The 12,836-nt window shown below is 40.2% G+C and overlaps 1 protein-coding gene across 1 annotated transcript in view; it reads right to left on the reverse strand.

The window, feature by feature from the left end:
- Nucleotides 1-6,062: 6,062 nt before the first annotated feature.
- Nucleotides 6,063-12,836, reverse strand: part of KDM1B (lysine demethylase 1B) — a 29,039-nt gene continuing 22,265 nt past the window's right edge. Inside the window, exons 17-21 of the mRNA XM_056854203.1 lie at nucleotides 12,342-12,458; nucleotides 11,340-11,465; nucleotides 10,220-10,342; nucleotides 8,556-8,708; nucleotides 6,063-6,170 (exon numbers count right to left, since the gene is read on the reverse strand). Of these exons, the coding sequence (XP_056710181.1) occupies nucleotides 6,087-6,170; nucleotides 8,556-8,708; nucleotides 10,220-10,342; nucleotides 11,340-11,465; nucleotides 12,342-12,458 (603 nt within the window). The 3' untranslated portion in view covers nucleotides 6,063-6,086. The remainder of the gene's footprint in view (nucleotides 6,171-8,555; nucleotides 8,709-10,219; nucleotides 10,343-11,339; nucleotides 11,466-12,341; nucleotides 12,459-12,836) is intronic.

Here is a 12,836-nt window from a genome sequence, read left to right on the forward strand (position 1 = left end):
TGCTGTACAAACCTAAGAGGATGCCACAAGGAGGCTGGCTGGCTGGCTGAGGAATGTAGCTGGCAGGTAGAAGAATGGCAGGAGATGCAGTTCAATGAGTAGGGGAACTTCATTTTGAATCTTGGGATAGTAGAAGCAGGGGTGACCGGTGGAGAAAAATTACTTTTCAAAGATAGTACCAGACAATAACAGTTTAGGAAATGTTAGCATATCAGGGTAGGATACAGTAATTTAAATAGCTGAGAAGTGTGCATGAAGAAGCATCTGTGTTAACTTCTGAATCAATCTGCTTGTTCAGGTTGCTAAACAAGTTTTCATAGTAATATACATTTTAACAGTTTGTATTTTTCTTTAACTGCTTGAGAGTATCTTCCATGCCTATTTATATCAGCAATTTTGCAGAAAGGATTTGTCCCTAAACTGTGGCTTCACAATAGGTCAAAGTGAATACTGCATACTCAGAGGTGTAGTGGTGGCAGCAGATCAGATCAGTGGTGGCAGCAGAAAGGAATGTAGAGGTACATGGTAGTATAGGGGTCTTCAGTATCTGCTACCCAGTCCTTGCCATGTTTACTTGGAAGCAAGGTCTGATTTAAGTGTAAAGATGATGAGGCAAGAAGAGCTTCCACATAAGATTTTGCAAAGGCGCAAGGATTCATTTTATACTGCACTGTAACCTGTGCAAAGCATTGGTGTGCACGTCATTGCTGGTACTGCGCTGGCATACTGTTTAGGTTGAGTGTGAGTCCTGTTGATTTCCTTAAAACTTAGTTCCAAACAAGTGGTTAAAATGACAGTCCTAGTAATATGTTCTGAATAAGGGTGGGTCTATATAGTATGCAGAAGATTAAAAGTGTAAAAACATCTTCTCTTCTAGCTCATTTCGTGATCTGATGGGAAGAAAGCGAAGACTTGATATTGGTTCCCATGGATTTAAATATTTTGTAAACACCAGCAAAAATGTTAATTTTTTGCCCTTTTTTATAACATAGTGTTTAGTCAGGGAAGATTCTGCAGACTTAATGTTCTGAGTGTTGACGGAAATTGCTTCACCTTTTAAAAAATGTGTTTAATGCAGTTCTTAGGTTTCTGCATGGTGATAAGTGTTCCCTGCTTTTACTTTGTACATCATGAGATTTCTTTCTACATGTAGATCTGCTATAGCTGTTGTAATTTTTAGTGCATTATAATGTAGATAATTATTTTTTAAAATCAAGTAATACGAAAACTTTATCAGCACATATGCATGCGGAGATTGTCAAATATTGCAGTATTGGGCGTTACATTTGTTTTCGATGCATATCCATTCTCTTGATTAGGAATAAGTCATATTTCCTGACTACAAATGCTCTAAATTATCTTGCATGTGTATACATCTGAAAACTGTCAAAGCAAAGTAATTGGCACATAGATGTTATTTTTGTACCTTTCAGACCTTTCCGTTGTATATAAGCTTGATTCAGATTTCTTGACAATTTTTTTAAAAATAAATGTGTTAGAGAATTTATGACCAATGTCAGTGTTCAGGAATAGGCTGAGATTAATCAGGAAGCAATCATAACTAACTACCATATAAAAGTTTGCTCACCTTGAAAGAAATTCTAATTGCACTCATATTTTTCAGTGTTGAAATTGGTAGTGGGGATTATAGTTGACCTTGTTCCAGAGGTTTGACATAATACCCTGTATGCAGAACTTTAATGTATAGTAAGAAAAACATATGGCATTGACTTCTAAGATAAATAATAAGCTTCTTTGGTCACAATTTGAGAAATGGATCATATTGAGTGGGTATGTGATCCACAGTTCTTGAATAAATGCAGTACAACTAGTAAACAATCCCTGGAAAATCAAGCCCTGTTCTGTAGGAATAACGTCAGTATGGACCCCTATTGTCTTGGTAGCGTCAGCTGGACATTTCAGTATTCTTGTCCAGAATGTACTATAAACAGGATATGATGTACTACAAACAGGATAAATACTTAACTGTTGCCTGTAGTGTTACCTAAGTCTGTTTTTATTAAATACTCTTTTTTAAAAATTATATCCTCAGTTCCGCAAATAAATATGCGTTGAAGTCTGGACCTACAAATATCTGCTCACAACTTTTTGTTACTATGAAAAGTATATAACATGATCATGAATTACAGTCGAAAAAATGCCAAACAAGTATGTGTCATAATGTAAAACGTAACCTCTCCATGATTGTATTGATTACAAGTACTGCAGATTTTAAAATATTGTAGTAATGTGTAGTTGATCAAAGCATAAATCTGCATTCTGGAAATATTAAGCCAGTTAGCAAGCTGATTGATCTTTACCATTTTTACCACTTGCTGTGCATGTAATTCTTACATTAAGGCAAATGTAGCTAAGTTTTGTATTCAATAAATGTCTTTAAGGAAAATGTATATTTTGACATTTTAATACATGTACAGTAAAATTTGATAAAGAACCGAAGGTGCCTGTTGTGTCTCATCTAGATGAAAATACTCGGCACTTTCCCTGAAATAAGGCATAAAAAACTCCAAATCCAGGTGAGGAGGCAAAATTTCTACATAAGATTATCTTTTGTTATAACACAAACTGTCATCTACCATGTACAGGTATGTGGCTTGTTAAAAGCAATGGGGTTTTGGCACCTTTGTGAAATAAGCTGGGTCAGCCAGTGTCTGAATTTAAGTATTTGTATCCTGCTTTAGGTATCCAGAAGACACCTAAAGCAGTTTATAAGCCCCCACCCCCACCCAAATACTATGTACCAACAACAGTATTGTAGCAAACTACATCTTGGGTTCGGTTTGAACTCATGCTGCTTTCGAGGGATAAAACCATAATATTAGTCGGTGTGCAGTTCAAGAGCATAAGGGCCATTTCCCCCTCCTGACACTTGATTGCTAGCTATATCTATAGTCTGCTTCATACAGATTTTTTCCATATAAGCCTATATGGGGTTGATGCTGGATTATGCATGTAAATTAGTCCATAATTTTCAAGATTATGCACAAAATTTTGTATTTTTGTTTTCTGTCCTAGGTTCTGCAAGAATCAAGTTTCAGAAGTAGGATTTGCAGAGCTGTAGTAAAAATATAGATATGACTGGTAGTGCAAAGAAAGGTGTAGCAGAATGCATTAACTGAGTGGCAGATAAAAATCCTGTTTTCTTATGGTGGGGCAGGGTATTTGTGGGAGGGTGAGGTCTCCACCCCCTCTACAGCCAGCACTATGTTAGGATCTTACAGACACCTGTTTCTGGTGGTAGGTAGATCTACAGCACCTGCCCTGCCTGTTCCTTAAATATGTCGCAGAGCTTTGCTCTTCATCTGCCACCTTTAAATGCTCAGGTGTTTGAAAAGGACAAGAGTGACCCCAAAAAAGCCTCTAAAAAGATTTCAGCCATTGCAAGGCTAGTCTTAATTGCTACTGAAGCTGTGGTTTGGACTCAGTACACCAAATTCAGATACCAAAGACTGAGCAAGTCAGTGTTGATGTTGACTTCCCCTCTGAGCTGTTAGGCTAAGATAACTGGTGTAATGTTCCTGCAGTGCAGAACTGCAGCCTCTTGGTGGAAAGTCAAGGACCTCATTCCATGCTGGTGGCTTATGTGCACTCTTGCTATTGTGTGTTAGTGTGAGGTCAGGGCTTCTCACCACCTTCTCTTTGAAGACATGGAGAGTTAGTCTGATCATCCAGCTTTTCAGTTAGTGTATACTGAGGTCTCTCTTGCCCATGGACTACTTGGCTTGAGCTAGGCTATTGGGGCAGCTCGGTTCCCCAGCTGGCTGAAGGGAAGAACACAGGGCAGCCAAGATCTCTGTGATAACTCACAGGACTCAGGACAGGCCTAATGGGAAGTACAGCTGGTTATGAGAACCCAAGGTATCGTTTGCAACAAGTATGTGAAGACAGGCCTCTGCTAGGTCAGTGGAGGCAAGGAAATCATTCATATGTAGGCTATCAAATGTGAACATGAAGCTGCCTTGTACTAAATCAGACCATTGGTCTACTAAAGTCAGCATTTTCTCCTTAACTGGCAGCGCCTCTCCAGCCTTACCACTTACTTACCCCTCCATTTTCCAAAGTTGTGCCATAACCTGACTGAGCATGACAGTTTTCTGTTCAGCAGCTGAAAAGCAGCCATATTGAAGAGACATAATTATCAGGTTTCCTCGCTCTACAGCATTCTGTTCCAGGCTTTCAGAAGCAGGATTGCTTCCCACAACTTGCTGTGTAGTAGCTTTTCTTTGAGCAACTAAGGTTCACGTAGTTCTACACACCTTATTGTCATCTATCAAATTCTATAGGAAACAAAATTATTAAACCATATGAAGCTTCATATTGAGAAGGGTTGTAGAATTCCCCCCTTATTTCAAGAGGGATTAATATCAGCACAACAAAGTGAACACTTTCCAGTTTTATTGTGTCACCATTAAGTCATAATAGCTGCACACTGCATACATCATGCTCCACAGCCAGAAGATTGTTTTTTTTTAATGTTATCCCAGATTATTTACAAGGCATAAATTGTATGTACACAATAGAAAAACGAGCATGCTTAGAAAATAAACTTCAAATTTTGTTTTTTTAATTCTTTGGGATCAATTGTTAAGTAAACCCTCTGACTTTTCCTGAAAATTTAAATAAATGCTTAAAAAAAGTAGCCGCCATTATCTCAACACAATTTTTTATGGATTAGTATTTCTGCTGTTTAAGCACTTCTACAAGGCTATTATTTACAAGTATTTATAAACCAAATGGTTTCATATTTACAGAATGAACTTTCATTTTGTTATACCAATTACCACAATATCCTTACAAGTAATGCCTAATTTCAAGTGCACAAGAGCTTTGCTTCAAAGAGGCTTGTACTGCACTTCAGATTGTCCCTGAGTGCAAGTCTGTCTGATTTTGATAAAACAAATTAGCTCTTTGGCTAACAGCAGGACTACTACATACCAAAGAGGCTCGTTGCAGAGATGGGCCAGATAGCCTGTTCTAGCCAGAAATTCACATTATCACCATTTTGCCTATTTAAATTTTTAAAGAGCAGGAAATGCAGGGAAATTAGCACACGACTTTTGATATTTTCCATTCCTTACTAAATATTTTCCGTTGCATTAATAAAATGACAGTAGTTCAACTATAAAGATCATCATTTAACGGATCCCCCCCCCCAAAAAAAAATCCTCTCTCTGCTGTGATCCCATAAGCAAAGTAGTCTGCCAGGCTTTATATATTTCAGTACTTATGTGCCAGCCTTGCTGATTTCAGTGGAGAAGATGAAATCATCTGCTTAATTCCATCATGGAAACTGGTGGAGTTTAAATGAGTGTTAAGCAGCTAGATTTCATCTTACTTACCTCTTCATAAAACAGCACAACTCACAAAAATCTTACATGCCCAACCCTCCCTATGCCATAACAACTACACATATAACTGACTCTACCTACACATAGCTCAGATGATTCAGAAATATCACTGCACTAAAGGAAATAGTCACACAGTCAATGGTTTTGGCTGGTCTGTCTACATGATCAGCAAATCTCAAGCCCCTCCCTATTATATACATACACAAGGTGCCTGATATTTCCTATGAGAATAAAATAAGGTTTCTGAGGGACTGTTCCATGCCTTTCTTTTAATTGCCAGCGAACTCTACTATTATGTTTGTGAGCAGTTCCAGTAGTTTGATTTAAAAGGAATTATCTACACTGTTCAAAGCATGATTGGAGGCACCTGACACCTTTCTTTCAAATCCACCATTTGCTATTTAACTACTTAACAGTCCACCCACTGCCTTTTTAAAAACCCTTATCGTAATCAAGTATTCCACATTCCGCACGACTTAACCTCACAGGGACCAAAAAGGAAAGTATAGCCGTCCGGGCACTCAAATGTCTACTGGCATTGCTCATAAGTCACTTAGCACCCCATGCTGAGAAACGTGCATCTTCGGGTGAAGAAGAGTAATGTAGAACAAAGGATGATGGTGGCTGTCTCTTTGTAAGTATGACTTCGGGATGGAATGATGTGTAACCCAGTGGAAGTGTTTTGTTTTTTTTAATCTGTAAACAGTAGCTTCGCTTTCAAAATGCTGCTATTTTGCTTGCTTCTCGGACACCGCTCAAATATGCTCCTGTAACGGTCTGTGGAAAGTGCCTATTGGTGGCCTATTAAAAAAAAAATAAAGAAAAAGAAATCTGAGGAATTGTTCTATGGGAAAAAATGCATTAGTAATACACAATGCTCTCACACAATGCCATCACAGAAAATTTTTCATTTTGATTTGGTCAGGGATGGACATGAAATAGTCAAAATCTACAGTAGGATTATTAGGCATTCTCACAATTGAGAGATTATAATTTATATGGGACTTTGATTTGGGATCATGAGCTACCTAGTTTGTGGAATCTGAGGTTTTTTAAAAAAAACAAGTTTCTCTTGGTACAAGAGAGTGGGGGGGGGTAGCTCCAACCACCTTCCAAGGAGCCTTCCTCTATGTTAAATGGCTCTTCCATTGGAGGAAGGTTTCTTATGTTGGATGAGAGCTTCAAGCTTTGCTCAGTGGAGAGGTGGGATGAGGGCAGAGTCTACTCCAGTCCGTCACTGGACTGCTAAACAGGATTCCTACAAAGAACCAGTTTCATGACAGAGGTTGTTTTGAATATTCATTTTCCTACCCTACTTCCAGCCAAATAAAGCCTCCTGAAGCAGTTCAATCATTAAAACAAATTACAAATTCTAAGACCTACTTCAAAGTAATAAATCTCTTAAACCAAAGACCAGCAAAAGAAAACAAACAAAACATTAAAGTCAGTGGGCTACCCATATGGTATCTTTAAGACATATGTCATCCTGGCATACTTCACCGTCCTAAGAACAAATAGGGAGACAGCCAGGTCTGGCCTGGTAAGGTGTTCTGCAGCAAGGGTGCCACCACAGAGAAGAGCTATCACATCTCAGATGGCAGGGATACCTGCCGCAGGCTCCCTCTAGCAAGGAAGACAGAAAAGGCATTCCCTTCAGATACCCATGACCAAGACTGACTGTTAAGGGCTTCAAAGATCATGAACAGCACTCTCGCTTGTGCCAGGACACTCACTGGTGGCCTTTAGGAAAAGGTGTGATTGGTTGGATCCAGACTAAATTGGCAATTGCCACCTATTCCCCCTTCCTACTGCAGACACACACCCCATGTAATTTCTCTAGGTCCCAGTTGAACACGGATATTTTGGTGCAGTGTGCAATACTCCTTTAATCTACAGGTTTTAAATCTGTGGTCAAAAATGAAGGAAATTTTGTACTTGCACCCCAAATTCTGATTGGCCCAGGCAGGGGATTCCCAAACTAGGGGAAAAGCCCATAAATGGGGCAGCCCAGCCGGAGGTACAGTTCTGTGTCAAGATTTCAGTGGCGGATCGCAGAAGCATATAACCCCATGTCAAGACAGAGCAAAATCAGACATCTGGCATCTCCTATCATCCCAGTCTTGGACCCATCCCTAGGTAGAGGGAAGTATAAGCTTTCATAAGTAAAGATTAGCAAGAAACTACATATTCTGTTTTACCAATACTCTGCCTCAATTCTACCTGCTTATAGATTGTTCCCAAATATCTGTGGTTTCCAGAATTTATCAGCGCAATCCTATACCGAGTTACTCTAGGCCCATTGAAATGAATGGGCTTAGACTGGGGTAACTCTTTAGGATTACCTTGTGAGTGAACAGCAGGTGTAATTAGTTACATTATTAAACCCTTAATCTCTGGGTTTATTGGGAATGGACTCTTGGAAAGATCTCACAAGTGCTAGGCTGCTTTGACACGTTTACCAGGCAGAGTTGGTGACTAAAAGAGAATTTTGACAGGAAAAAAAAGGGAGGACAAGGCGAGGCTAAAATCCTTTATGCTCCCAAATTTGCATGTACATTTTAGCCAGCCAGAAGGGAAAGGGGAATCTGGCCCCTGAGAGCCCCCCCCCCCCCCCCCGGTGACAGTAAGAGTATCCCTAGGAAAAGGGAGAGTGTTTCTTTAAAAAAAAAAAAAAAGCCTTTGGCACATGGTCAAGTCAGTGTACTGAAATAAGATCTTGGCACAGTGGGGGAAAGTTGGAAGCTGGGGGTGGCCAAGAGGAGCAAGGTCTGTGACAGACATCATCAGCATTTCCCAAGTCCTTCATGCTAACCAGTGGCGTCAATCCAATAAAGCACTTCTGTGGATGGAAGGATTCCCACCCAAAGAGCTTGGCTTTGCCTCTTCCTTCCTGCCACAGCCTCAAATGCCCCCCCAAAAAAATGCTGTTTCTGGGAATTCCCTGTCCCCTGGGGGCCATTCTGGGCTATGGCAGGGAGGGGAGAAACATCACCTGCAGATGTTTATAGAAACATGTAGCTCCACCACTACCATCATTACATTTTTGTCTTTATGTATATATTTTTCTTTCCCCCCCACCTTTTTCTTTTAAATCTGGATTTAAAAGTTGCTGGATTTTAAGTTTCCCCCTTGTTCTTTTTTCTGAAATAAATACATTTTTTAAAGGTACACAATCAAGATATTTACCTCGCCAGCAAAGAAGATTGTTCCTTGTATGTCTTCCGCTAGGATATCATATGCTTCACCACTGCCACCTGTCTTTACAAAACTATAGGCCATTTGGATCCAAGGCTCTTTGTTCCATCGTGTCACAAAATACTTGACTGGGTCTGGCACTTCCTGCATTATAAAAACAAATGAGTCACACAATCTCATGAAGATTTAACAAATAAAATGTGCATGGTACAGCATGTTTTAAATGTTTATTAACGCCTGGAGTACATAGAATAATGCTGTTGCTGAAACACAGGATGTATTACTTTTTGAACCAGTTGGGTATTTTATTTATGTATTTTATTTTAGATATTTACATAAGAAAGGCCATGTTGGATCAGACCAAGGTTCATCAAATCCAGCAGTCTGTTCACACAGTGGCCAACCAGGTACCTCTAGGAAGCCCACAAACAAGACGACTGCGGCAGCATTATCCTGCCTGTGTTCCACAGCACCTAAGATAATAGGCATGCTCCTCTGACACTGGAGAGAATAGGTATGCATCATGACTAGAATTTATTTTGACTAGTGGCCATGGATAGCCTTATCCTCCATGAATTTGTCCACATCCTTCTTAAAGCCTTCCAGTTTGGCAACCATCACCACATCCTGGGGCAGGGAGTTCCACAATTTAACTACATTTGACCATAACTCCTTCGGGCAGCTAAACCAATGCAGAAAGATGTAAAGAAAAGGTCAACACATAATATCCTGCCCACGTGCTCTAGCATTATTGGTTAAGAACATAAGAACAGCCCTGCTGGATCAGACCAAAGCCCATCAAATCCAGCAGTCTGTTCACACAGTGCCCAACCAGGTGCCTCTAGGAAGCCCCCAAACAAGACGACTGCAGCAGCACCACCCTACCTGTGTTCCACAGCACCTAATATAATAGGCATGCTCCTCTGATACTGGAGAGAATAGGTATGCAGCATGAGTAGTATCCGTTTTAACTAATAGCCATGAATACCCCTTTCCTCCATGAATATGTCCACTCCCCTTTTAAAGCCTTCCAAGTTGGCTTGGTTCAGACATGTGCATTCAAATGCTGCCAGACATATGGAGTTTATACACTTGTATGGTGCTGAGTTTGACAAATCTTTTTTTTTACAGTCCTGTCTCATTCACAGAAGTACAATCATACATATGTTGAGGGATAAGAACTGCAGTAGCTATTTCAGGGACCAGGGAAAGCGGCAGAGAACAGACTGCCTGTGGCCCATTAAACTCTTTAACTTTTGAATGCATGCTCTCCCTCCAAGCTACAAAGCAGCCAAATCCCACTTCCAACATTTTCTTCCTTCCCCACAGACAGCTCTAGTACCACAGAGTGACGAGCACAGAGAGACAAGGGGAAACCCTCTCACCATGATTCCTTCATGTAGTAGCAAGCTGGTCAGGAAAAAAAATAAGCAGGACAATGTAACCCAAAGTGTCACAAAAATGGAATGTGTGGTTCCTTCCTTTCCACATCTATCACAGTGAGCAATTCAAATGTGGGACCACAAAGAAGGATCCAATGTATTATGTTTTAAATAGTGCCGTGAATATTTTAAATCAAAATACCAACAGCCACGTGTTTCCTTTGCATTCTTTAAAAGAGCATCCATGCTTGCTATTTGAGAAAACAGACCTACCTGTTCCTTAAACAGTTCACGGAGGACAACCATGCACTGTTGAAGAATCTGCTTATCTTCCAAGTTCTTGATACTTGCCACGGCATTGCCAGTAATGACAGACATCAGAATGCAGCATTTACGCTAGAAGCAAAACAGATACAAGGATAACAGCAATGATGATATATTGTAGTTCTATAGCCAAAAGCCTCACTCCTCAATAACCATCTTCTAAACTAATGCTGCTTCCCTATACAACGGGAAAGACTACAGGCACCTACGTAAATTGTATATTTATAGGAAAATGCTCATATCCTGTGTGCATATAATGGGACAATTTTGACAAAGTGTCCATGTTATCATTTTATTTATTTATTCCCCTGCTTTTCCTCCCAAAGCAGCTTTGGAAATCAAAGAAGCTTATAACATAGTTCTACCTTCCTCCATTTTATCCTATCCTGTGAGATAGGTAAGGCAGGAGAGAGATGGGCCCAAGGGTACCCAGTGAAAAGAAGAAGTAGTGTTGGTTTTTATACCCCATTTTTCTCTACCTTTAAAAAGTCTCAAAGTGGCTTACAATCACCTTCCCTTCCCCTCCCCACAACAGACACCTTGCGAGGTAGGTGGGGCTGAGAGAGTTCTAAGAGAACTGTGACTGGCCCAAGTTCACCCAGCTGGCATCATGTGGCAGAGTGGGGAAACAAACCCGGTTCACCAGATTACAGTCCACTGCTCAGGTGGAGGAGTGGGGAATCAAACTCGGTTCACCAGATTAGAGTCCGCCACTTTTAACCACTATACCACATTAGCTCTCCATGGCAAAGTGGCAATTTGAACCTAGATCTCCCTCATTCCCATCTGACACTCTAATCACTACACCATGCTAGCTAAGAAACTAATTTTAAAAGTTAAAAAATCAAAGCCATCAGGCATTCTTAACATCAATTCCATTATAAACCAGCTGAACATCTACTGAGAGTCCCACAGAAAATTCTTTAAGCACCAACTTACACTGAAACGAAGATGGGAAGAAGAACAAATTTTAAAGCATGTCCTGTTTCCAGTATTTTATATGCAATTTGAAGAACAGGAATGGCAGACAATTCAGCATCCAGTATATGTAATACAGTGTACAGAATACCTGTGGGTCCATGTCATAGAAAACACTGAACAGGCCGCGTTTGTTGGAACTAGGCGGGATGTGACCAAAAAAATCAGCTCCTTGAATTTTACTGTCCCAGAATCTGTAAGGAAACTGCAGTGCAATCTAGACCAAGAGAGCAGAAATCAGAACCGTCACAAACTTGTTGAATTTTACAAACCTCTTTGAAAATTCTCATATTTGTAATAAGTTAAAAAAAAAACTTTCTTGATCCAGGTTGTACACTTACTTCTGAGTAAGCACAATCAAACTTAGTGGATTTACCTCTAAGTAAACATACAAAGGAGCCCCTTTCCCCAAACCATCACATATTTAAGAACCAAAATGAAGTTATCCATTTTGAAGCACAACTGCAAATTCCAGAGACACCTTTAGTACTTGCAGATGTTTGCAGTGTAAATACAGTAACTTGAGCTTAGTTCTGCCTTGTAGAAAGCTAACAGCCCTAAAGAAAGAGCTTTGTTTAAAAAAAAAAAAAAACAAGGGAAATGGGGTTGGGAAACAAATTTGCATTGCTTCTACTATGCGCACACTCACAAGTGAACACAGGTATATCTACAGTCATCTTTAATGCAACAGACCTGCCCTACTATGTCACAACTGTTTTATTGCAGAGCCTGAAAGCAGGTTGTGGATAGAGTTAGGCTGGGATGTGGGAAACCACGATTCAAGTTGACAAAGAAAAGGGAAACCTGGGGGGTGGTTATTTAATTCATCTATACCAAATCTTCCATATAAGTTCCCTTGGTGGCTATTTGGTTATTCACCGCGAGCCTTCAAGATGAGGCACCTATATCCCTAAATAAGCAACACTGTTATTCTTTCTTTGAGCTTAGAAGTTGTGATGTTTCTTTGTAAATCTATACGAGCGGAAGCATACACTGCTTTCAGACACTAAACTGTAAGATAGTTCCTCTGAACCCTGTAAAATAGGATAGCCAGAAGCACATCATATCGCTGTAGCCAAATCAAAACTCTCACCTTCTCAATGACCCCCACTCCTAAACTATTGATGGCTTTCATTTTTCTCTCCGGCAAAGCTGGGTTAAATTGAATGGCACCTTTCTGAAGTATAGCTAGAGGTATGGCAACTAAAACCTGGGAAGAAAGAGAGAAATCTAATTACAGTGCAGTTAAAGGAGCTCAATGTAATGGCTCTTTTTTTAGATTTCTGCTGTCAGATCATTCCATTCTTTGAAATCTTTGGCCTGTGAGCTGCTGTTCCAAGACATTAAATTTGGAAGGTAACCACTGAGTGACTTTAAGACTGCCTTTACAAGGAAGTCTACAGTCCCCACATGCCCTGAGGTCATCCAGCAGGCATGTGTGGGTCCCACAATGAGGTTGAAACCAAGACTGGAAAAGATCCATATAATCATACATCATCCAGAAACCCACAGATCTGAGCTATCACTACTTGCTTGAGCACATTGCCCCTCCCCAAAAGGCCAATCTGACACAAGGTGAGGGCTGTTC

Source organism: Euleptes europaea, chromosome 8, assembly GCF_029931775.1.
Source record: "Euleptes europaea isolate rEulEur1 chromosome 8, rEulEur1.hap1, whole genome shotgun sequence".
In the NCBI taxonomy this organism is placed as follows: Eukaryota; Metazoa; Chordata; class Lepidosauria; order Squamata; family Sphaerodactylidae; genus Euleptes; species Euleptes europaea.